General features: G+C 40.1%; 2 protein-coding genes across 11 annotated transcripts in view; one reads left to right on the top strand and one right to left on the bottom strand.

Moving 5' to 3' along the window:
* Nucleotides 1–280: 280 nt before the first annotated feature.
* Nucleotides 281–23,377, bottom strand: SH3GLB1 (SH3 domain containing GRB2 like, endophilin B1). 6 transcript variants are annotated; one of them, XM_030496333.2, is made up of 11 exons: nucleotides 22,917–23,377; nucleotides 18,620–18,761; nucleotides 16,316–16,444; nucleotides 14,489–14,622; nucleotides 14,051–14,143; nucleotides 11,965–12,003; nucleotides 10,471–10,494; nucleotides 7,770–7,859; nucleotides 6,877–6,977; nucleotides 1,439–1,670; nucleotides 281–756 (listed from the first exon to the last, which is right to left on the bottom strand). In XM_030496333.2, exons 1-11 carry the CDS (start codon nucleotides 22,986–22,988, stop codon nucleotides 649–651), a joined length of 1,164 nt encoding a protein of 387 aa, XP_030352193.1. In that variant the 5' UTR covers nucleotides 22,989–23,377; the 3' UTR covers nucleotides 281–648. The 6 variants fall into 6 exon arrangements, with proteins under 6 accessions (XP_030352193.1, XP_030352192.1, XP_030352195.1 ...); XM_030496332.1 differs by having other exon boundaries at nucleotides 11,917–12,003; nucleotides 22,917–23,184; XM_030496335.1 differs by lacking the exon at nucleotides 22,917–23,377 and adding an exon at nucleotides 21,632–22,867 and having other exon boundaries at nucleotides 11,917–12,003.
* ODF2L (outer dense fiber of sperm tails 2 like) overlaps nucleotides 23,175–25,553 on the top strand; it is a 50,499-nt gene continuing 48,120 nt past the window's right edge. For 3 of the 5 annotated variants that reach the window (XM_032920138.1, XM_030496325.2, XM_030496327.2), the window contains exons 1-2: nucleotides 23,236–23,523; nucleotides 24,395–24,577. The gene's annotated coding sequence lies outside the window, so the exon portion shown is untranslated. Of the gene's footprint in view, nucleotides 23,524–24,394; nucleotides 24,578–25,553 lie in introns of all 5 variants that reach the window. The other 2 variants (XM_030496326.2, XM_030496331.1) reach the window with 2 other exon arrangements.

Below are 25,553 nucleotides of genomic sequence, written 5' to 3'. Positions count from 1 at the left end.
TGAAAAACAAGTCAGAACATACGTCATTAGCTTGTGTCAATCCACCTCGGTGCAGTTTAAAGCCTTGACATACTAGCAATTTGTCTTAAATTTTCAGAGAGGAAACAGCCTTTTCATTTTTCAAAGGTGATTAAGCGTACCAGTTACTCAGCAGATAGCCATCTATGCCTCAGCACACTGGAACTCCACAAGCGTTGGGAACAGAACCATATGGACTTCTTTTAAGGTTTATGTTCCACGTTTAGTTTTGGTTATTCAAATAATGTGCATTACACCTGCATCAGTTCACAATAAGTTTATTTTATGTGAAGAAAAGCTTTGCCATTAATGAAAAATTTCAGTAGAAAACAGTACCTCCTGCTTTCAATCTAGATTACTCAAAAGTATAAGCTTGTATTAGTGAAAACTTCAGTAGAAACAAACCTGTAGGAAACATGTTCTTGGCACATGAAGTAAAAGCTTTAAACACATTAAGTTTGAATAGAGTATTTACCATGCAACCATGCTGGCAGAAAAGCCAGTTTCTAATGGCTGGTATTTGTCCCTCAAGACAATAACATGGAAGACACTTAAAACCTGCTTACATAACATTAATTGTATATAAATATGGTGTTGCCATAATTGACAGTCTTTATTCAGGCCAACCATTTAGTTTAGCAGTTCTAAATAAGTAATAGGCACTTTGCCTTTCTGATTTCCCCTTTCACCCATCAGCCAGTCTGAATCCATGCCAGGGATACTGTACACTGTTATCACCTAAAAAACAGAAACACATCATTATAACCTTTCCTTGCCTGGAAAAAAAATTACAGTCTGCCTTCATGAGGTTTCCAAGGTCTTAGAACTGAGATTAACCAAGTCAAATAGAGCATCCATGGAACAAAACCTAGTGCTTATAAAAATTATTTCACTGGTCAATGGAAAAGTAACATGTTCTAAAGTCCCTTTTTTCCTGAGGAAATTCTATTCATTCCTGTTTCTTTTCTATTATTTTTTATCTATAAATCTTGTCTATCACCATCAATTTTAACATGCAATCTAAAAAGAAGGTTTGTTGGATCTTCAAGTGAATGACAGCTAGAGAGATGCTGTTCACATGCTGTATCTGAACACAAAATCTTAGGACACAGCTTCTAAGTCACTGTCTAGATGAGACAAATAGAAATATTTTAATAATGCACACTTCAAAACCAAAGAAGTCTCAAAACTTTTTTTGTGGTTGTCTAGTAAATGTTCTTGCAAGCTAAACTGGTGTAACATGTTAACTCTCACTACAGAATATTAGCCTATACAGGTACAGGACAATGCTATAAGAGTACTATTGAAGTTTAATTAAAACATCAACTACAGAGATTTCTTGATGTAGCACATCTTAACTGGCCAGTCACAAGCATTCTGATTGTATTTTAACTGATGAAGGTACACAGAAAACTCTTACCTCATCTGCAAGTAGTGATAATTCACTGCTGTTTGCAGCATCATAATCATAGAGAACTCTAGCTTTCCTGCTGCCACTTGATGACTTCAGTTCACTGATGCCTGAAGTAACTACTGAATTGCTTACTGAAGGCAACGAAGCAGAGGCTGAGGCCAAGACTGAGGGAGCAGAAACACTCTGCACAGGAGTTGAGGAAGACTGATTATTGTTAGAGAGGAAAGTGGATGGAAAGCTGTGGGAGAAAATGAAACAAAAAGACTTCTAAGTGAAACAGTTCTACATGGGGAGTTATCCCTGCCTCCTTGCCTCAATTAGCATTCTTGCATTTATCAACCACAGAATAAACACCAGTAGACAGCAGTAACAGAATAGCACTGATAACCTACATAAATAAGCTATAACCTAATAAAAATACTTTTCCCTGACCTGTAGTATAAATCAAACCAACATACTTAAAAAGAAATACTGCCACCTTAAAAAAAAGACTTGATAATTGCCTCAAACAAAACAAAAGCAAAACCAAGAAAGCACTGTTGGTCAGACCTAATTCAGACTGTACTTCAATAAACATTTCTTTTGACAGCTCTGCCAGTAAAAGCAGCCTCCACCTCCTCCTGCTCATTCCTCAATTATGTAGCTACACAAAAGACTGCTGGTGAACCAGAACAGGGAAACATAATGCAGATTGAAAACACAGCCTCCCTCTGAAAGAATGAAACCCCCCACAACTATTTTTGTAACCTAAATCAGTTTGTTGATTCAGCTAACTGCATGCTGTAAACCAAAACTATTTGTTATGCTAAGGATCAACTTATATCAGCTGAAGCCCCTCCTTTCTAGGTCACACTGCTGCTTGTTCAGCAACAGGCTGTAGTGCTTGCCAGACCCTCCTGTGAGGTCAATTCAACTCATTAACCTGCCTGGAAAAAGGTAAAAAAGAAAGTGTATAATCTTCTACAAAGTTAATGAGCTGAATCAAAAACCACAATATTGATGAGAGCCAGAGCCGATACAAGGGAAAGGACAGAATAAGAGGGCTGAGATGTGGAAGGAGTAGAAAGGAGAGCAAAGAGCAAGAGGAATAACCCCATGCACCAATACAGGTTAGGGGTTGATGTGCTGGGATGTGGCTCCACGCAACAGGACATGGGAGTCCTAGTGGACAACAGGTTGTCAGTGAGCCAGACCTGTGCTCTCGTGGCCAAGAAGGGCAACGGTATCCTGGGGTGCATTAGGAAGGGCATTGCCAGCAGGTGGAGGAAGGTTATCCTCTCTACTCAGCCCTGGTGAGGCCTCACCTCGAATACTGTGTCCAGTTCTGGGCTTCCCAGTACAACAGATACATAGAACTCCAGGAACAAGTCCAGCGAAGGACTACTAGAATGATTAAGGGTCTGGAGCATCTCTCATCTGAGGAAAGGCTGAGGGAGCTGGTCTGTTCCGTCCAGACAAGCAGACTCTGGGGATCTGATCAATGTGTATAAGTATCTGGAGAGATGGTGTCAAAAGGATGGGGCCAGACTCTTCTCAGTAGTGACAGGCAGTAGGACAAGAGGCAAGAGGCATAAACTGAAACACAGGAAGTTCCTGTGTTCCGGATATTCAAGACCAGTCTGGACACAATCCTGAGTAATGTGCTCCAGCTAACCCTGCTTAAGCAGGGAGGTTGGACTAGATGATCCCGGGTGGTGCCTTTCAGGGCCCACCATTCTGTGATTCTGTGGGATAGGGGGAATGGAACCAGCATGGGTGGCAATGATGAGCTGTAATATTGTCTCATGTCACTCTGCCCTACATCCTTGAATGCAGTTCTGTGGCAGACTAAGCTTACTTATTTAGCTGTCATTCCTCATCCCTTTGCTGCCTTTGTCCCAAAACTCATCCGATTCTACATTAAAAGCAGATCACTGAAGGTTTTGAAAAGTGGTAGAGCTGATGCAGTGAAAAGGGGTCAGCAACCAGGAGTTACACTGAGTCAGGATGACGTGGAACTGCAGCTGCATTTCCTTCCATTCTTCTGACCAGTCTACACATCAACTCGTCAGTCAATTCCCACGTAACTTTCCTCATCAGTTCTCCTACATAGATATTTTTTCATTAACATCTGGGATGCAAACATGTTATCGCCTGGCCCCCCCAACAGGGTGGCAGTGTAAATTTAACACATTAAGTATAGTTTTAAACTATACTCCTTTGTGCAAATGTTCATTCTCTGTCATTTGAGTCAGATCTAGCAATCTGTTGCTTTTGAGTTGATTCACGACCTGATCTAACAAAAATCATTGAGAAGATTGCTAACTTTCCCTCAGAACAGCTTGTTTAACACATTCACCATTGTATCTGATTGAGGGGAAGCAGCAGGAGCATATGGCAAAGGACAGGATTACCCCTTTACAGTTAGACTGAATTGCACATAAATTGGGTAGACTTTCAGGAGACTGTTGTGAGTTAACATAACAGTTCAATACTGTCCAAAGGAGGGAGTCCCCACTTCCCCTCTGGTTTACCTTGACCCCATTTGATCATAAAGAACTGGTTCAACTCATGGAGAAGAGACTGCAATTCCACTGATTCTTCTGGTTTCATTTGCCAGATCAGATTTTCAAACCAATTCACCATGTTCCCTGAGCAAATCAAATGATCAGAACAAAGGGAAGAAAAGCTAGACCCCACATTTTTGTAGGAATAACTCAGCTGTGCCTCATGATGTATTTATTACTTGATTAGTTGATATTCAAATAGAGGGATTTAATTTTAAATGACAATCAGCTATTTCTCAATATTGTTAAGTTACTGCTTAATTCACTGCTAAACCTCTTCTCTGTTAACACAGCGATTATGTGTAAATCATTCTCAGTTCAAAGGGTCACTGATTTGTACAGCTAGTGGAAAAGAAAGCCAGACCTTTCTAACCACTGTCAATCAGTGAAGCATTAAGTCTCACTTTTGCAAAGCCACATGCAGGCATGTTACTGGAAAGCTTCAGCTATACAGAGGTTGTCTGGGAGAACACCTGAGTAGCAGAAGTTTCACAGAGGGGAGAGTAGGGGACTAGTGACGGGTAATTTGAAAGACATGATGATGCCAAGGCTTAGGGAAGCTGAGAAAATTCAGAGCAAAAGCAGGTATCAGCAGGGAAAAACCAACAGCCAGACTACCAGAATATTTTAAATAGATTTGTTTAGTTCATTCTGAGGAACTAAAAAAAAGAAGAGAGATTGCTTTTAACCAGGGAGTTTTGATTCTTTAAGCAGCCCCACAGGAGGGGAATGCAGTAGGGGGATAAGCAGCTGGCACTGCCTTGAAGAGAAACATCCATAAAACCATGTCTATTTATGTAAAGAGAACTGAGCACAAGTTTTCCCCCCACCTTCTCTGCAGCTGACTAGAGAGTACATCAGGAAAATCAGTACTCAGCTTTGGAAACTGAATAGCCTCAGTGTGAACCAGGTTAGGGTTTATGCCCTAGATTCTGGCCCAGGTAAAACATAACATACACATCTACTCTGAGAACCAGGTTTCTATTTCAAGTAACAAACAGCATCACTTAAAGGCTGAACACCTTTGGTCCACCACCAACTTCAAAACAAAAAGAAGCCACTCACAGCTCTTGGCTTTCGTATGAGAATATTGCACAATGTCATTCTTAGATGTGTGAAAAGAACACGTGTAACTCAGCACTACAGATGCCTTACTAACTAACACAGCACTGGCAAATACAACCAAAATCTAGCTGAGCTGCCAAAGGTTATTTGGTACTGTATCTGCCTACACGTAGCATAGGAAGAACACTACGCATATCCTGCTCATCTGTTTATTTAATGCAAGTGTTATGCACCATATGCCTATAAACTGAGTCGTCTTCCAAGCAAGGAGCACTTGAGACCTTGTCCCAGTGCTCTCTGTTACAGTTCAGCGGGACTTCCTTGCACAAGGAAGGAAAGACACACCCAAGATTTAATACCATTACTGTTTTAATAGGCAGAGAAACTTCATGGGGCTGTTTGAAGCACTGAAGATTTTGCAAAGCTTCCATGCTTTTGGTTGTCTAGCAGTTTTATTAAAAACACTCATCAGATCACAGCCACGTAAAGAAACATCCTTCTGGTTTCCTGAAGGCAATACTTTCTTCAAATATGCTCTTTTACACCTGGTAGCAGTTTACACAAATTTTAAACACAGACAGCTGTTCTGGACATGCTATACATCCTAAAGCAAGAGATTTTAAAGAGAAATATGTTCTTCCTTAGGCTAAGGGTATTATACTTAAAGCTTTCAGCTTAGTAAATAGATACGGATAAGAGCACAGATTTTAGAAACATCCTCTCAACATAGTTGTGTAAATATACCTCACTTCTAAAAGGTGCTCATCCTTAATCCAGTAAATGTTATTTTCAAGCTTTCATTAAATGCATTTATGAGTTACCAAATTTTACGGTTGAATACTGCTTTTAATGGAATATAACTTTAAAGATGTAGAGCTTTTTTAAAACAAAAAAAATCGGTTTTAAAGACTTTAAAGTACCCATTCAAACAAACTGAGGAAAGGAAACCAAACGCCACAGGAAGCTGCAAGTCAGGAAAAGGACAAGACTCAAGAACACTTTTGTTTTTGCTTCCTTATCATGAAAAACATAAACAGAGATACTTTATAGAGACAGTTATTTAGAACAGACACTTGTAAGTACAGCCAGTCCTTCAATGCATCTGCTCACCTACATAATATGGTCTGGTATAACCCTAAGAAAGGCTGATTTGTGCAAAAGAATGAGAAATGTGAAACTTCATGAAAAGTATGTATGCAGGTATATTTACATCACCAGGAGCACAAACTAACATCAGATAGCTTTTTCTCTTACTTTAAAATGCTAAACCCATGAAACAGGAGAATGAGACAAACTTGCTCATTCCATTGCAACCGCTTTGGATTACTGATTATAGATATTGTGGAGTACACTTCTACCTAGATACAGTATCTATGCTGGCAATTCACTTAACAGTGGAGAATGCAGTTTCACTGAAAATCAGGTAGTGCCCTGTAGCAAATTAAGAGGTAAAAGGAATTTACAGAGAGTACAAAAACTTATCCCACACTGCACAGCAAAAAGCAGAAGACAAATGAATGATTACAAGTATATCTCCAGGAATTCCTTTTTCTGCCATTAAATGAGGTTACCACGGGCTCACCTTCCTCAATTAGGAAATGCACAAAATCTCAGCAAATTAACCCTCAAAAGGCACGAGTGCTGTGTGGAGGCTGAGGGATGTAGTTTGCACTGGGGTAATCACATATTAAATACCTGAGAAGAAATATATTTCCTTTCAGTCCGGCATGTCTCTATATATAAGAGTGTTCATGACTCATATCAGTTTCCTACTATTCATAAGCACTTAGGAGAAAAAGGGGGTTTTTCTTGAAGTTTTTACAGTATTACTACCTTCCAAGTTGTTTCTGGAGATCCAACATGTATTGGTAACATTGTGCATAATAGGTCATCTGAGCTTCAACAAAATCATTCAGACAGCGAAGATGATGTGCCTAAAATACAGCAAAAAAATCAAGTTTTTAGTCTGTAGAAGTACTATAGAATGGTTTGGGCTGGAAAGGACCTTAAAATCATCCAGTTCCAACCCCCCTGCCATGGGCAGGGACACCTCACGCTAGACCATGTCGCCCAAAGCTTTGTCCAACCTGGCCTTGAACACTGCCAGGGATGGAGCATTTACCACTTCTCTGGGCACCCTGTGCCAGCACCTCACCACCCTCACAGGGAAGAACTTCTGCCTTATATTCAATCTGAACTTCCCCTGTTCAAGTTTGAACCCATTCCCCCTTGTCCTCTCACTACAGTCCCTATGCTGCATTAGAATGACTGGTTTCCTAATCAGGTGCTAACACTAATATTGGCACATAGGGATTTATGCCCCATAGGCAGAGTGCCTGGATTTACCAGGTAACTGGGATAAAATGACATCAAAATTAACATTTGAGCACAAAAAATAGGTGCTGTACAAGCATCATGCCAGTCACCCATGTTGTTCCCACAACAGAATAAATATTTTAGGATGCTTTTGCAGTTTCAACATTCAGTTAATCTGATGAATGGGAAGCTGAGTTTAAAGAACAAAAATGAAAGCTCCTGCATTTTCAAGGTTAACAGAAGACTGATTCAGTAGATATTAAACTAGAATTCAATAAATAAAACAGTTTGATGCTTTAACACACTGAAGTGAAACCTCGTAGCCCAAAGTTCCCAAATAGCTTAATGTAGTTATTTTTAGGAAGTGCCCTGATTTTGACTTTTCCCTTCTACCTCTTCTGGGTACTCACATGTGTGCTGCTGATTCCTTCCAGCAGAAGTCTGGTAATCTCTGCTTGACGATCAAATTCACTCTGAGTAATCCGCACTTCCTGTTCAGACTAAAAGTAAGGATGAACATTAGATATTTGTACAATGCCCTCTCTCATACCTTCTGACTAAACCAGTTCCGTTTTATTCAGAGCTACTCATACAAATGCATTCATCACAAGCTTAGGTGTCTGAAATGTGCCTTTACTTTGCAGATCTAGGCAAAAAGAATAACTGCATTTTGGGCTCAGAAATGTTGAGGCCCTGTATACCAAAGGAACAGCTTTATCATCAGACACCTACCTCATGGAGTCATCTATGCAAAAGGAAGGCATTTTTCTGCCTGCAGTATTACCCCACCTCTCCCAATCACAAACCAAGCGTCCATTGGCATAACAGTGTCTGCACCAGGACTCTGACCAAGTAATTTAGGGTAAATCTCAGATTGTCTTTGTCTTGTAACCACACAGCAATCAGCTGTAATAAGTCTTTGAAGGTAAGTTTTAACAGGATAGTTCACAAATTAATGTCTTATACAGGCCACCAAGCTACTACAACTATTTCTGGAGGTTGTAATTGAGGTACCTTTAAATAAATCCAAACTATAGCAGATGTTCTAACTTCAATTGGAGTAAAATTTCTATTAAAAATGATTGGCTTTAAGTTTCACATTTAAGTAACTCAAATTCAAATTCATTCCTTGTTGCAGATCATTCTCAGCAATTTTTAAATATGTTAACACTGTTACAGCAGTTTTAAGGGACTTTCATCTAGCACAAGGAGAAATTAGTTTAGAGTATTCTGGAGTAGGGAGGGAAAGGAAAAGGACACTACTCAAAACCCACAAATACATAAATGAGTTGTAATATCTAAGATTTACTGTTCCAAGACAGAATATCCTCAGCCTGGAATCTGGACTCCCTTGCCTCAATGCTTACATGCACTTAGTACCTTGTTTCTAAAACCAAACCCAAAAGTTTGCATTAAGTTCAAGATGCAGCAGTTACTGTTCTCAGCAAAACCGAGTAAGGAAATCTATTTTTAGGAAAATTCATGAGGTGACACCAACAAAACATTGGTTTCAAAAGGTTTTTGTGTGTTTGCAAACATTCTGCTCTTGCATTCCACTAATGCTAATGAATAGGAAGAGTCAACATGGAAGGATCTTAGCCACAGCAATGAGCACAGAACAATGCAGTTACCCATGAAATGTTTCTCATCTGAGGTCACTGCAGCTGGGAAGGCTTTCACATTAATTAAACAGTGAGGAAGCAGCTGTGTGTTTCTTACTTAAAACTGAGATAGCAGTTTATGTATCAACTTACAAACTAATTAGGTTTTCAAAGTTTGTTGGTTGTCTCTGGAAAGCAAATAGTTTTATTCATCATCTTATAGCATCAAGATCAGTTTTTGTTACAGCAGTACTGCTCCCTTGCCATCTTCTTCCCAAAACAGTACCAAGGAATCCAACAGACACATCTGCTGCTTCCAGATTTTTACTTCACTTAAATAGTAAAATAATTCTCAAACTTTGGGATCAAAGTTGACCTAACGCTCCTCTTACAGTTCCAATCTCTAAACTTCTCCTTCCCCCTAAACTCTCACAGCTTACACATACACCCTATGTTTACACCATAACTCACAGAAAATTGCAGTAGAAAAAGCCTTCATTTATTTTATCTCACAACCCCCCACAATTTCACCCAAAGCTCCATATCCCAGCTTCTAACAGCAACTCCCTAATGCCTCCCACAGCTGCCTGCCTAGCCCCCCTTTCAAAACCATTCTCCAAAGCCCCTGCCCTACAACTACGCTTACTTTGTATCGCTACCCTTTGTTTTTATTTCCCATCCTCTAGAGAAATTCCCTAAGAAATTTTTTCTTAACTGTTAGGACAGCTTCCCACAGCCTGTTCCCAACACTGCTTTGTCAGAGCCAGTGCACCTGAGAACAGTCCTTCCTGTAGCACTGGAGGAGCTATCGCCCAATGCTCCATGAGCTCCACTGAGTATGTCCCTATGCAAGGGATGGCATGACAAGAGAGAAGGCTTCAGCCCTTGCTCCCCAGTCTAATGCTGTATTTATGAACCAGCCTTCAGCACCAAGGCAATTTTCAGATGCACCTACCTCCTAACATCACTTCCTTAAGCACAGCATTCTCTAGTGACACTGGGGAGAAAGGTAGGGAACAAAAACTAAACCCAAACCCACCAACCTCCAAAACTGTTTTCCAAGTTTCTTGCATGCACTCAAGAGTTTTAGTTACTACTTCATGTTCTGGATAAGAGTTGAATATCAGTGTTTTTGATGACAGCTTAGATTAGACCCCAGCCTCTCTGAAAATTTTCAAATAAGCTCATTCTTAAGAGGTCATTTTTAACAGGATGCCATACCAGTACGTTTGGAGAGAAGTCCTGTGGCTCTTTTTCTTTTCTATCTTGTCGCATAAGAATCATATGGTACTACGTGAGAGTTAGCCAGAAACGGCTTACTATGAAACAAGCCCCAGGCACTGTTTCACCACTGGAGTTTGAAAGGCCCTAGAGGAAACCACTGTGTTCTGATGTAATGCATAAGGCTGCCAACATTAGACTGAATCAACAACATGCAATATCCTTTATTACATTAGACCCGCACAAGTTATGGTTTCAGAATTCTGCAACTTCTAAATTGTTTACTTACTTTCGTCACTTCCTCAGCCCATATCTAGTCAGCATTAAGGGGGAAGAGGGGGGAGGAAGGAGAATAAAAACACAAACTTAGACATTGGTGGTGCTTTGATAGAGGATGCAACTATATTTTGCCTTTTAACCACTTTCCTGCCCTCAGAACTTCACAGGGATTTAAGAAGGCATAAGTCAGTTGCCCAAAGCACTTCATATACAATGAAACTATGATGAGTATGGATAGCACTACATCTCTAAAGTAAGTTAAGATACTGAAGAGTGTATGTATGACTTGTAGAACTTACATGTTAAGGGAGTCTAAAACAGACTACTACAAGACAAGACATAACTACTTAGAAAATGAGATGGATCATACAAACTGCATTACCTTATGAAGGAATTTAAGTTACCTTAATGTATTAAAATATTGGAAAACTATGGAAAGCTATTCTCATTTTAACACCACGTTAAGTAAAGAATGAAAGAGATGAATGATTTCTCTTGCTAATTTCATTACTGGTTTCCTATTGCACAAGCACTTTTACTGAAACCTAAATTCAATTAAAAATGCTACAGAGGTATTTCAAACTGAGTATTAAAGTAATGGCAAGTAGTACAGCAAAATCATAGAACTGCCAGAGATTTACTCTAGAAGTTAATTACTTCAACTTGCTGTTCCAATTCCCCTCTTGCAATGCAGCTCTCCTTTAACCTTCATTTTCTGCAGTTGTAAGCAGATGACACAATCGGGACTTTGCTAGGAAGAAATGTGTATAAAGATTGCAGAAGCAAGTTGTAACAAACAAGTTTATTGCTCTTTTATCTACTTACAACTGAGAAACCTGGAACACTAATTGAGATGAAACCCACTACACTGTGCAGGTCCAAGAGCCAAACCAAGCCAGGCTGAACAGCACAGTCGATGTTGTACAAGATTAATTAACCCCTTCCTTTTCCACTTCCACTATTACAGTGCTAAAACCAGCTAAACTAAAGAGTCTCTGCAACACGTTTAGGATATACTGTACTCTAAGTTAAGCCATTAATTTATGTGACATTTTCAATTTGTAATTTGTAAAGCATTACTTGAAAGGAATAATTTCTACATATTCCTGGCAATTTCAGATAATTCACTCTTACTCATATTCAAACAAAATCAGGAAAGTGAAGTAATTCCTTTCCCTTCAATGGGTGAAATTAATTTCAGAAGTGAAAAAATATCAACTCCTTTGCATCCTAAGTTTACATTCATAACCTCATCAAAATTAGAATACTGTATACTTCAAATTATCAGAAATAGTCTGATCAAACCAACATCTGATGCTGTACTGACATAAGTGTACTTAGTACACTATACCAATTCAGTTTGGAACAGAAAACATCTGAAACAAGACTAAAATAGGCTGGGTAGCAAGAGGAAACATTTGATAGGAAAATGAATGAACACAGGAGGCCAACAAACCTTTAGCCATTTTACATGCAGCAAGTTGAGCACGTAAGAGACATTTACCATAATGTTATTCTCTTCAGGCTGAGAGGTGTTTAGTTGCTTAAGTGCACAGATAAAAGACAAAAGCAAGTTAAAACACTCTGAATATAGCAGGTGAACAGATTATTGGCACAAAGCGCTGCAAGTTTAAGCTAAGCAAGACTGTGAACTGAATATAGATAAAACTGTTGAGATTTCTATTTTAAATACTGATCTAAGCTACATCAGTTGTAGAGTAAGCATGTGAGAATGTAATTTCATCAAATATTAAATATCTTTATAACAGGAGAAAAAATAATCAAATGTAGATGAAATTTATCACTTTATGCTGTCAAAGAAAGTAGTAAGACAAAGTTTGCATCATAACTCTATACACTTTGCTAACCTATCAGTTCAGCACTGAGTTTCAGATATCTTCGTGAGTGAGCCAGCAGAAGATGAAACATTTGCCTCACATCTATATCCAAGTTAGTTCTCATCTCTATATTGCCGAGGATGAAGAGATGCAATTTTTTCACTTCTCTGGAAATCCTACAATCCAATACTTCTTAAACATGCACACTGCTGTTAAAATGCAAATAAAATCTAAGTACATGTGAGGTAGTGAAGTAAGAGACCTAGAGTTTCATGTTCTACCAGCACTAATTCATTTGTGCATAAGCCTATGAATTACTTGCTATATGAATTTAAGACTTCTCAAGTAGTAGCAGCAACTGGCAATTTGGCAGTTCTGTCCAAGCACCGAGCTCTGGATGATTACACTGGTTATGGAACAAAAAACTCAAGTATAAAGCCTTTCTTTTCATACCGAGCCCAAGGGGAACTATTTCCCTATGGTCTTTCTATTGCTTTAGAAAGTAAGGCATATGCCTGCTACCAGACCACAAAAGGAAGTTAATAATGAAAATACATTTTTCTTTCTTGAACTTTGAACAAAGCCAAGCAAAGGAATAAGTTCACTATCCACTGCTTCTCTATACATTGCTTCCAAATCCCACTGCTAGCAGACCAAAAGCCTGCTCTGCTCTCCATTGCTAGTCTTACAAATTAGGAAAGTTTAACAAGTAGAGAAGTAACATTTTTGCATAAAATTTGCATAACGTAAGGGGAAATGCACATATGGACTTAACCACAGGCAATTTAAATACACAGGGACAGTGTACCTGACACGAAGGATTACAACACAGGTAGAGATCACATTTTTCTCTTTAGAAGGATCACCATACCAAAGGTGGAGGTGCTTCATCTACAAAGCTGAGATGAGTCTTCCAAGATCTTTCAGGACAGCGATCTGATTGGAGAAGCCAACAAAATCTGACAGCCCTGCTTCTGTCTCTTATAGACTGTCCCTGTATATATAAATTATCCATACTCCTTCAACATCTGTGTGCATTAACCCTTATGGGAAAAATCACTATCCACTATTAATTGCTATACTTTTATGAATGCAGTCAAAAGATAGCTCTGAAAATACTATAAGCTGAAGTTGCATACATTCGATTATCTATTCCTTCACTTAGAGGCATTTTAAGAGTTTAAAAAGTAAGAGCTTTTAAGTTTATAGTAATCTCATTGAACAAGCATTTTGTGAGGGAATAAGAATAGTTAAGAGATGTGAGGTTAACAGTCTTGCACTATTTGGTGGTGTAAAATAGTAAACAATATAGAAAGAGTAAACTACAAATATTTTTGATATAGAGAAGTTAAGTATAGATAGGTTAATCAGTTGGAAATAATTATACACATGCTTGAACACTTCTGGAGATTCAAATGCCAAAACTTGACCTCCGAATGATCTGTATTTACAACCATCTTGGCAGGCTGTAGCAAGTGGCAGTATAGGCTCATCTCGTACAGAACAAGGCAAGAATATTTACTTGTGTCAAATAAGTTCAACTTGATGGAATACCTAAAAATAGAAGACTAACACCTTAATCAGTAATTCGCTTTCGTTTCCTTGTATTCTACTGAGGCATTTCTTACCACGTACCCAGAAAAAATAGCAGAGGTGAGAAGCTAGGGCTGGAAATATAACCAAGCAATCAACTTCATAAATATATATCAATAAGTAAAAAAAAAAAACCAAACAAACCAACAAACTACTTACTGCAGCTCGAGCTTCTGCAACTTTTGCCTTCTTCAATCTGGTTTTTGCTGCATCCAAATCTAGTCTTTTATTTTGTAATAGCTTACGTTCTTTCTGAAAGAGAGTGCAGTTATTTTGTGAGAATAGTACATGTACTCAAAAGCAAAAGCCTGTCTACTTGGAAGTCTTTTTAACGATCACATACAAAAGGTTCTTCAGTTGAAGAAGCAAAATCAGATCCTAATTATTCTCGCACTTTATAATGAAGATACATACATTTAATACAACAATAGTTATAAAAAACAAGTTTTCAGAATTATTTGGATTTTACCTGATCAAAAAGTAGTTTTTCTACATTAGTTTGAGGAAAGCAATAATGCCCTACTGTTGTCTACTTCCTTTTGAAGATCTAGAGTTACAACTGGTGTGAAATGCTTAAGAATGGACAATTTAACTTACAGTAATAGTTTTGTAGTCTCCTTCAATAAAGTTTCTTAGAGGAGTGAGAAAATTTATAGCAGAAGTTTGAATGAGTTCTCTGTCTGCTGTCCCAATTCGCTTTTGCGTTTCTCCACATTTAATGAGTGCATTTCCTGCAAAGTGAAAAAGAAAGTTAGGTTTCAGAGTGAGTCAGGCAGGTGGTTAACAAAACCAAAACAGGTTTCTACAGGCAGGAAGGTTTAGGCCAGCAGTTCAAAAGATAATCCAATGCCATCACAAGGGCTTTCAAAAGAAATCTGAATGAGCTACTAGAAAAACTGAAACAAACCAAACCAAACCCGAACAAAAATCCCACACACACCAAACCAAACAAACCCATGCACTAAACCAAACCATTTTTATTAACAACAATCACAGGTCAAAACAAGATTGTAGTGAGAACAGATGCAGCATTGTAGGAGTGCCACTAACTATGGCAACTAACTCCATTGTGAACACTTATTTAAGAACCAGGTATCACACCTAACTATTTTAAGCCAACAACCTCCTCCCCTTACACCACATTTTTGTTTTAAGTCAGGAGTGGTTGGCAGCAAGGAAAAGCTCGCTTAGCTACTGGAAAAAAAATGTGCCTTTTCCTATACCCATCTACTCCACCCCTATCTACTCCAACTTCTAAATATGCATTTGTGCATCAACTGAACAATACTTAGACACTTGGTTGTGACTCAGGTATTGAAACTGAACTTAGTGTATCAAGAATACTGTTTCAACAGGCAGATATGGCTGAGTTAGAAAAGATGCTAAGTTTTCAGAGAACTAAAATATTTTGTGACACCACATGAAAGCTCACAGTGTATCTATCTTTATGCTCATAGTTTGTGTTATTTGCCTGAATTCCACAAATTCTGCAAGTTAAGGGACAGTGTGCCTGGAAGTACAGCTCTATTTGATGTTAAAAAGCATGACTGGAGGCTGGGGGATCAGAAGGAAGGCCACAGAAAGCAGCATAAACCTTGTGGAAGTAAGAGAAACACACCCTGTCATTATTGATTTTGTATCCATTAAGTCTTCTATTAACCATTTACATTTTTTAAGTGCCCTTTCCTTGTTTTGAAAAGGAACACCATTATTTCCAGATAGAAAGAAGTCATTCTTCCCAGAATGAAAGTTTTCCCTCCTATCACACCTTGACTGTAGACTATTATAGACAGCTATGCATTTCGGATGGTTAAATTATCAGCTAGATCTCTTATCAGCAACTTTAAGAGTTGTAGAGAACACTAGAATTAGACTTCTAATTAATGCCAGTGTAAAAATATTAGCTATAACACCCCCGATCCTCCTGTCAAAGGTATATAAATTTGCTGGAGAAGAAAGTAAGTTAGATTATGTTCTACACTCTCATCTTTGGCAAAATATCGTATATTAAGAAAAGCAGGAATGCTGTAAAGTTCAAGAGGCTTCTTACTGAAGAAGTTAATTTCACATAACACTTTCACTCCACACCACAAGTAAAATGCATAAATGTTGTCAGATGTGTTCCTCCAATGAAGAAACTAAGTTTCAGAATGATCTGATCTGGTAAGAAAATTATCTACCCACAAAGATGGTTATCATTCCAACAGCAGACTCTGTTTCTAGATTTGGATAGAAACCTCATCACTGACCTTCTAATACTCAAAGATATACAGCAAGTCACCTCAAACTGATACAAAAATCATTGAACTGTTATCTAGAGGAAGACTAGAAATATCATTTTACATCATAAAGAAAAACTAGATCTGTGGGGTTTTCCTCCCTTCATTTCTGCAACACAAGACATATTTGTTTGCTTCTACCTACCATAGGCTGTTCCGGGGCCAAATTCATTCCCAGCATCAATCATATACTGGCCTAGTAATTCTGGATTATTCATGCGGCTTGGTGCTTTGCGGTCCAGCTTCTCATACACAAATTCTTCTATTCTGGCATCTAAGAAATGTTTATTTGAAATTATTAATGTCATTCAAAACACAAGTTAGAAACTGTACAAATATGCAGTTTTTCCGAATTATGTCCAGAAGTCTTCACTGTAAAAGCATGATAGAACAACTCTCCTCAAGAGAACTGAACACTCCTCTTTTTTTTTTTATATATATATATATATATGATCAGTAATGTCCATCTATCATAATATTAAGCCACTGCATGCTGCTTTGGTGAAAAAGCCTTACAGACACAAACAGGGACACTTAATTACAACAGCAACTCCTCAGATACAACAGCCCTTTTCTCTGATCAATCATTTTGATTTCATAACTCACTCAATTTATTTATGCAGTCAGTATGAACTAATTTCAGCCTGCAATAGTATAGACAACCACAAAGACAATGAACAAACCTGCCACTTTGATGCAACCAAAAATAATACTGTTAATTAGACAACTTTCATCAGCACTGAGTTAAATAACTACTCTCTCATGAAGGTCACAAAAATTAACCTGACACAGACAAACACGGCTACCAGTGCACCCCCTGGCACCAAGGGTGAAACACAAATGATCCAGATTCATTGGGTTTTCTTTACCCATAATATTTATTTTTCAGTAAATGACAAAAGAACTGAAAAGTAATATAAAATTATTGGACTATGACATGGGTCTGACCTAAAGGGACAATTAAAAATGTGACTGAAAGTAATTTTTCCTCCCCAGACAGGGTCACTCCATTAACAACATCCAAAAGAAGCTCCCTACAGCATGTGATAGTCCTCCCAAACAGGCTGCCAAACAGCTAAAGTTACATTCACAGACGAAGACCACTGCTTAACACTGAGTATTTTTAGCTATCAGAAAATTGACTGGTCAGCATAACTGAGATACTATCATATATTATCCTTCTACTGAATCTTCCTCACACAGTGCTACCAGCCTTCAGTTAGTGACTCAGTACTTCACAATTACAAGTTTCTGAAAAAGACAGGTATTACAAATACTGAATTAAATTAACAAGACAACTATTTTCTCTGGCCTAGACAAAAGTGGACATTTGAGATGGGATACCCTGTAAGTTCTATTGCATCCTTCACATAGGATTAGTTGTTTTGGGCTTTATGTTTGTTTTTTAAATACTGCTTTTACAGAACTAAAGGATGCAGCAGACTTCAAAAATCACACTTCAAAGATCAGCATTATAAAGAACTTCTCTATTTGGCATTAGAGAAGTGCTATCAGTGTACGATTTACCTGTACTAATAAATCCTGACTCAGTTTGTCACTAGAAGGAGAATATTTATGTTTTCAGTGCAGAAGTATTAGCAGTATTATAATTTTAACACTTGAAGGAACCTAAAGGAGGTTTAGATATTTTTGCTAATAGTAGTGACTAGACTGGACTTGAAATCTAGATTATACACTAAGCAAATTCCTGTGGCTGCCAAGTCTAGTACAACTGCCATGAATGGCACAGATAACCATAGGATATGAGTCTGAAACTGATATCTTCAACAGTACCACTCATAGCAGCAATTTCAGAAACAGTTAACACACCAGAAAATTACTTTTCTTCTACCCATGTTTTTTCTGTGGTTTTACATTTAGAGATTCACCACTGATGAAAGCAAATTTGAAACTTTATTGATATACCACACTTAAGCAATACAATCTAATCATTCTTTAGTCAAGAAATTGTTAAAGACAGGCTTTTCAGTTCATCTTGCCCGCTTCAAGCTGAATTGTATTGTGCTAACAGTTTAAAGTAATGAAATAGTAATTAAATTTCTTAAGCCACTGCATGTGCCCCATGACGAACTTCAGAGTTCTTGCAGCTACCTAAGATTCCTGGAATTAGAGTGGGAAATTCAAATAAACAGGGAACAACCCAGAAACCAGTCACCCTGAGACTGACCAGAGTACGGAACCAATGCTGGAGTCTGAAGAGCCCTGTCTAAAGCTTTTTCCATTTGAAGGGTTAAGGAAGTGCCAGTAATTGGTGCAGTGTCTCTGATGCTCAGTAGCTCTTCAAAATGTGCTTTCCCTAATCCTAGCTTTCAAATTTTAAAACTGGTGTATTTAGTCATAACTTATGTAATACCTATTGCAGTAAACATTTACATTGGCAAATCTATTAATTCCTAAGTTGCAAACAAAAACCTGAAGGGCTACTTACTTGGATTTGGCTGCAGTAAGACTTCTGTTTGTTTCATTATTTTTTCTGTCCACAGTTTTGTGCATTCTGCTTTGCTGAGGAGGTTCTCCAGGTGAGCATCCAGTTCAGTCTTCTCTGCTTGACCAAGCTTTTCTTCAGTGAACTATGAGTCAGTCAGGTTGAAAATACCCAGTTAGTTATAGAAATAATTTCCCAGGACAAGCTTAAGACACTAACTATTCACTCAGTTGCAGATCATGTTTTCAGAGATATAACCGATATCTAGTCATCAATAAAAATTTAAGGATAAATTTAGAAGTTGGCAAATTCAACACCACACTCTTACTATCAGGAATAAAAGGGGCAGGAGGGTATGAATCAGACAAAATGAGGACAGGAATTTACAACATTATGAAGAAATCCTCTGCTTAGCTTGGTACGAAGAGTTCTTGCTTGACATTTTGCCCACTTTTCTTAGTGTGCTTTGAAACATGAGCCAAAAGGAAAGAGAGTGCAAAGGTAACAAAGACAATTAAAAGACTATATTCTGTATTTTGCAATTAAGTTTGTCCCTTCTCCCACAGTAAAACCTGAAGACACGACAGATTCTCATTGCAGCTACCTTTTAATGTGTTTAAGAAAAAGTCGTCCTGTTCACAACAAGGAGGACAAAGGTAGCGAGTTTAAATTTCAGCATGAAGATTTAAATTAGACATTAGAGAAAGCTTTTAAAAACAAGGATTAAAAGCTAAAATAAACTTCCTCTGGGAAGTTGTGGATTATATATCTTTGAGGCTGGGGGGTGTTTTGCTTTTTAGAACACAAGAAGTCAGTGTTGGATGAACTGCTTAGATACAACTGATCCTGGTATGCCTTACAGAAACAGTAAGATGACCTCTGCTGTTCTCTTCCAAGCTGACAATTCATTTCACTTGATATTAAATTCATGCCAAATCTTATCAATCCACAAGCAGCTTGTACTTCAATCCCAGTCCTCTGGGAGAGGGGGAAGCCACAGTTTCACATCAGGGAACCAAGCAAAACCGGAACTGAGGGTTTGGCCTGCTGCTTTGCAGAGCAGTAGTTCCTCATGACAATGATGATCTCATCACTTGACAGCCTGTTCAAAGTCAGGCATTTGCAGAAGAACCTGGCTTACAACTAAATCTCTAACAAGCTTGCCCTTTAAGAACATAATAGGACTGGAAGCATTTTAACTGCCAAACTTCATTCTTAACAAGTTCTTCTGCGGGCAGTAAGAAACAAGAATACAAGTAAACTGCATTGCCTGAGTTTGTTTTAATTTTCATCACAAGTAGAATAAAGCCAGCTTTGACAGCATATACACCTGAAGTCCAGATAAATCCTGTGGCATTTGCAGTTTTACATAAAAGCAAACTGCCTTTATGAGAAAGTTTAGCTGCAGCATTGGGAAGAATGGAATTTATTTATGGGCATTACTACTACTGTTTAAAAGACTCTTTAACAAGATGTCAGGTACTATAAGTTGTTCTCAAAAGCTTCATTACAATATAAATGGTCTTGAAATTGTTTTTTACTAATTACAGAGAAGAGTATTTGTACATAAAAAGGGGGTTTCCTATTAATATTGCCATAAATCTTTTTAGCAGCGTGAAGACCGCTTAGTGACTATCACAATGATAGATTTCACATATACATTTAAAGGAAAATCTTCATTTTAGCAATACTGAGCAGCATGTTAAATAGTAGTATGTAATGGTAAATAGAAGTATGGTTTCCAGCATCAACGTAATGCAAACAATGCTGCCACTCTTGATTTCCTATCTTGATTACCCTGAAACCTAAATTTGACCTGGTTTTTCTGTTTTACGTCCTTCTCCAGACATTACTCTGCCCCTCAAGGATAAGGACAAAATAAGGAAGGTAGTGCTATGAATCAAGAATTTTTCTTCTGCTTAGAAAAACTGTCCCAACATAGGTAGATACTAATTATTTTCTACTTTGATTACAGTTCTGAAGGTTTTCTTTTCCTTTTTATTAGGAGTTTAAAATATGTCAGAGATAGTTAATGTAAGCACTTGCTGGAACAAGCTGTATCAGTAAGCCATCTAATCCACCCATCTATCTTTATTAAATTCAAAATATATACACAAGTTGCCTGACTGTGACCAGCTCACACAGAAGGAAATGGTACTGTTTTGCATACACCTGGGCTGTCACAGCCCAATTGACATTTCAATTCTACACTGCAAAATGAAGAAGAAATTGCATTAAAATAAGCCTCTAACTTCAGGTAGAGGTCACAAACAATAAAAGTGTTTCTGCCACCAAGGAGTAAAAGCCCAGCTCATTCCTGACTGCTACGCAGGCAGCTTGTCAATTACACAGCCTGGCAAGAGGAAGGACCCACATTCCTATTACTACACTCTATGGTATTATTTATTTCACTCCAAATACCACTAACTATAACCATTTGCTACTTTGTTCCACAAACTGCAGCTACTGTAAGAGTGACCCCTTCAAGCATTTCCTGCCTGCTGGAAGGAAGGGTAGGCTTTGGATGAAGATGGACAGTAAACTTGATTTTTCTGCAGATTGCTACATAGAGCATGACAGCCTGGACACAGTACAATATCATCCACAGAAGGAAGTTTCCTGGCACATGAACATCAGGTGGTTGTGGCTAAAACAGCCTAAAAACCCATCTAAAAATCACATTATTATCCAGCAACATTATCTGTAGGCCTTACATAGTTACTTAGGAAAACAGAAGCAGCAACAGTAGCACACAGAACATGAGTTACTCAGATTATAAAAGCATGTCAGAGATTTGCTCCTCCCCCTCATGGCTTCATTGAACTTCTCATTTTAGGGGAAAGTGGCAGCTGGTAGAGCAAAATTACTACTTCCACATTTCCCCTGAGCTTTAGTTCAGATTAAGCAGATAACCAATGTAGCTATTCAGATGTAAACCAACGATGCAGACAGAGCATACTGGACTAAAACCCAGTTCGCACCACCTTTAAACCATGCCAAACTGCAAAAACCTACCTTAGATTTAATGCAATAAGCTGATTTAAATGTAAAAGGTCAAGATAAAAGGGATGAAATCGCAAGGTCCCATCACAGGATCTTACAATGCAGAGTGAACATCTCCTTTTTCTCCCTGTCCAGCAAGAAAAGGGAAAGGGGCGGGGGCTGGAAAGGAAGAGATGATCTGGGAAACACGTAGACCTGGCAGAAGCCGGGGAGGTGGGGGGGAGCCGGGGTTGAAGCATGGAAAGACCTCCATCACAAAGAGAAGCCACAACGACTGCTTTAAGTTCATTTAAATTCGAGCAACAATGTTTTCTGACGAGTTTGCATTTTCGGAGCTCTACTGTGCTGCTGATCATTGGTTCTGCTTGACTATTGAGATTTAGGGCAATACAGGAGGCCGATCAGACCAGATAACAACGTTAATCACATTCCAAACCGCACAGTGACCCAGCGAGAACTCGGGAGAAACCCAACTGCATTACTACGCACTGCCTGGATGTCCCACCTCCCTACAGGAAATCTGTTCAGGTTTGATTATACAAAGAAAGGGGATTACGGCTCCAGACAACAGCTAACGAACAAAAGCCAATTACAGTGCCCTTAGCATGAAGAAAGGGAAGACCGGTTCAGACACAATAGGCTATCAAACAAGCTTTAAAGCGACACTGAAGCTCAAACAAAACCAAAAAGCCCAAGCAGACAGATGCTTTCACGTGTCACAACCAGAGATCCAATTTTACCGATCAGACAGCGGGATACATTTTTAGCACCAGCTTATTTCAGCCCAGACACACCTTCGGCCTCTCCACGATTAAGCCCCACGATTAAGCCCTACCTCCTCGCAGCTGATGCCCGCTCAGCTCGTCCCCCCGCCTTCCCTCAACCCAGGCGCCTTCTCCCCTCTTCGCCTGCCCTGACCTTGGGCTGCCCCAGCCTCCCCCCGAGGCTGGCTGCTTTGCAACCGGCCTGGACGAAACCCGGCCATGCCCGGGACTAGCAGGGCACCCGCGGGGCAGGGGCGAGCTGGAGAATGAGGCACCTCACAGCAGCACATCGCTGCCCACCCAGGCCAGCGCTCCGGGCTCGACCCTCGCCAGCACAGCCAGGCCGGGCGCTACCTCAGAGCCGGGCCCAGCCGCCGGCCCAGCCCCTCCCGGCCGCCGCTCCCCCGGCCAACGCCCCGCGCCGGGCCGGGCCCAGCGGCGGCCCCGCGGAGCCTCGCCCGCTTCCCCCAGCGAGGGCCGCGCCAGCGAAGCCCAACCCCTGCAAGCCCCCCGCAGCGGCGGGCGGGGCGTACCTGCACGGCGCGGCTCAGGAAGGTACCGGCGTCAGCCGCCAGCTTCTTCACATTGAAGTCCATGATGTTCATCTTCGGCGGGGGAACGAGCGCCCACTCAGCCCGGGCACCGGCGGCGGCAGCGGCCGCTCCGGCCCGTCCCTGTGGGGAGCCGCCGGGGGGCGGTGCCAGGCCCGGCCCGGCGCCGCCGCCGATTGGCCTCTGCCGCGGCGTCAGCCGCAGAGCCCGGATCAGCCGGTGGAGCGGCGGCGACGCCCGGCCCCGCCGTGAGGGGACGGCGGGCGGGGCCTCGTGTGCGCGGGGCGGCCGCCCCTCAGGGCCCGGAGCCCGCCTTCGCCTCAGGGTATCGCGGCCGCTGTCGGCGCGCTGCGGGGCCTGCGGGCCGCCCGCCGGCCGAGGGGGAAGCGGGGCTCAGCGGAGCCGCGGCCTTTACCGTAAAGACCGGCCAGAGGGGCGGGCGGAAAGGGCGGAGTCCTCTTATGCGGCTTGGTGGTGGCCCGCCCTCGTCGTGGAAACCCCGCCGCGGCTGGAACCCTCGGATAAGCGTCCTCTGAGGGGACAAGTTCCCGCCTCCCGCTCCCGGCCCCCGTTTCTTGAGTCCAGTTTAGTAAGTCAGCCCTTGTCTTCATGAAAAACAGTGTTCGGGCAGTGGAAATGTCTGCTGGGAAAGAGTTGTTAAGTTCAGAAAAAGGGTGCTCATTAAAAGGGCTTGTTTAGATAAATGTGTGCTGAGATGCAACTGTAATAGAGCACCAAAGCATCTCAATGAAAATACATTAAGTATAGAAACTTAATACCAGCAAACAACCAAATCAGAAGAAGAAAATAGTCTCTAATATTAATAATTACCATTATTTTGACGTTTCTCATTATTTTCAAATGTCCAAGAAGAAAAGAATGGACCTTTCACCTGGGCTAGCAATTAGAAACCACATTTACAATGAGGTCTTACAATTGGCAACAAACTAATGTATTCCCACCTTGAAAATGATCCTGGTCATTATTTACCTCATAATCCAAATAGTACTGTTTGGCAAAATTTGATAAAGTCAGAGGAAATCCTAGGGCATTATGACAAGAAGTGAATTCCAGAGAAAGGAAATAACTAACAATCAAAGCAATCTTGCTTCCATGCCAGTCAGATTCCAGGAATTAAAACCAACACAAAACCAGGCTGTGTAAAGTTCCCATTGTACCTTTAGTACTGATAAGGAGAGGGCCTGAAAGCTATTGTATGTGTTTGCTTTGCTCAAATGTTTCACCTTTTTTAGGTTTTATTGTCTCACACACGGATGTGCTTGTATATAAAAACTATATAGCAAGTTTCCATTTCTTAGAATGAGTTTTACTGGTGTATAAAGATCTTATGAGTCTCTCTTGTAATGCTCAGCACTATATGGTCATATAAAAGCTGATTATGATTGTAATGCTCAGCACTATATGGTCATATAAAAGCTGGTTATGATTTCTTCTATCAGTGTAGGACATGTGAAGAGACACCAACATCAAAGATTTTAAATTTGGACACACAGTTGCAATTATATTACTTCACAGCTTTCATGCTATGTATCAGCAGTTCCCGTTGATGGAGCTCCACAAAAAGAGATGCCAGACAACTGAGAGCAGCAGTGCCTGACCTTGAGGCAGAAGCACCACCTCAGGTGAGATGTGTACCCCAATAATGGCTTGGGAGAGGGGTATCTTCAGGTTGGAATTGACAGCAACTGACATGCTCTAGCTTTTCTCAAGACAATACTGCTGGTTCTTCCCTGAAGAACCCTGTTGCTGCCTATGACACGTGAGCCTCACCTGCAAGAGAGGGATGTGCTGCTTTCTGTGGTATATTGACTGATAGCCTTGACACTCTGCTTTTTCCTTCAGAAAAGGGCTCGATACCTCTGCTTTCTAGCATAACCTGGATGGAAGAGGAAGAAGACTCCCATCCTTTAAGCCCCCATGGGATAGAATGTTCTTGTAGGATTTGGAATATCTGCTTTTAATTGTTGCTTTCCTAAGGAGCCCTAAACAAAGCAGTACTATTTCTTAGGAAAATGCCTTAAGTAAATGGTACTTCCACCTTTAGCAGATGGGCTGTTTGGCACAAGTGGGGCATCAGATGTGTTTTTTCAGTTCTCACTTTTAACATCCTTCCTCTTTTCATGAAAGTTTAAGCAGTCAGAATGTGAGTGAGAGGGAGAAAACAACTCTTCAGGCTAACGGTGACTACACTTATCTAAGAGGAAGATGTGTTCTAATGTGTGTTTATGTATTTCATCTAAAACCCCAGTTTGGAACTTTTTTCCCTATTTAATCCTATAACATAAAAATAAATTCTGTTGCTGGATCACAACCTGCAACTCCATGCTTCTTGAGTCCCACAGTATTCCACTGCTCTTAAAACACTTCCAGGTTACTCCCTTTCTTGAAATTCTCTTTGTCCACATCCTGTAGGACTATAACATAGTGTTCAGGGGAAACTAGATTTTATTTTTTTAATTATTAGTATTGCATCCTAGAAGGAACAGGCATTCAGGTGTTAAGAGGCGAACCTTGAAGATTCCTGCAGTCATTTTAAGACATTACCACGTGCAGGCTCTCTGCCCTATCTTTGGTAGAAGCTTCAATACGTGGTTCTAG

Source organism: Strigops habroptila, chromosome 8, assembly GCF_004027225.2.
Source record: "Strigops habroptila isolate Jane chromosome 8, bStrHab1.2.pri, whole genome shotgun sequence".
Classification (NCBI taxonomy): domain Eukaryota; kingdom Metazoa; phylum Chordata; class Aves; order Psittaciformes; family Psittacidae; genus Strigops; species Strigops habroptila.
Note: the sequence above shows the minus strand (reverse complement) of the source record. Positions and strands in the feature narration are given on the sequence as shown.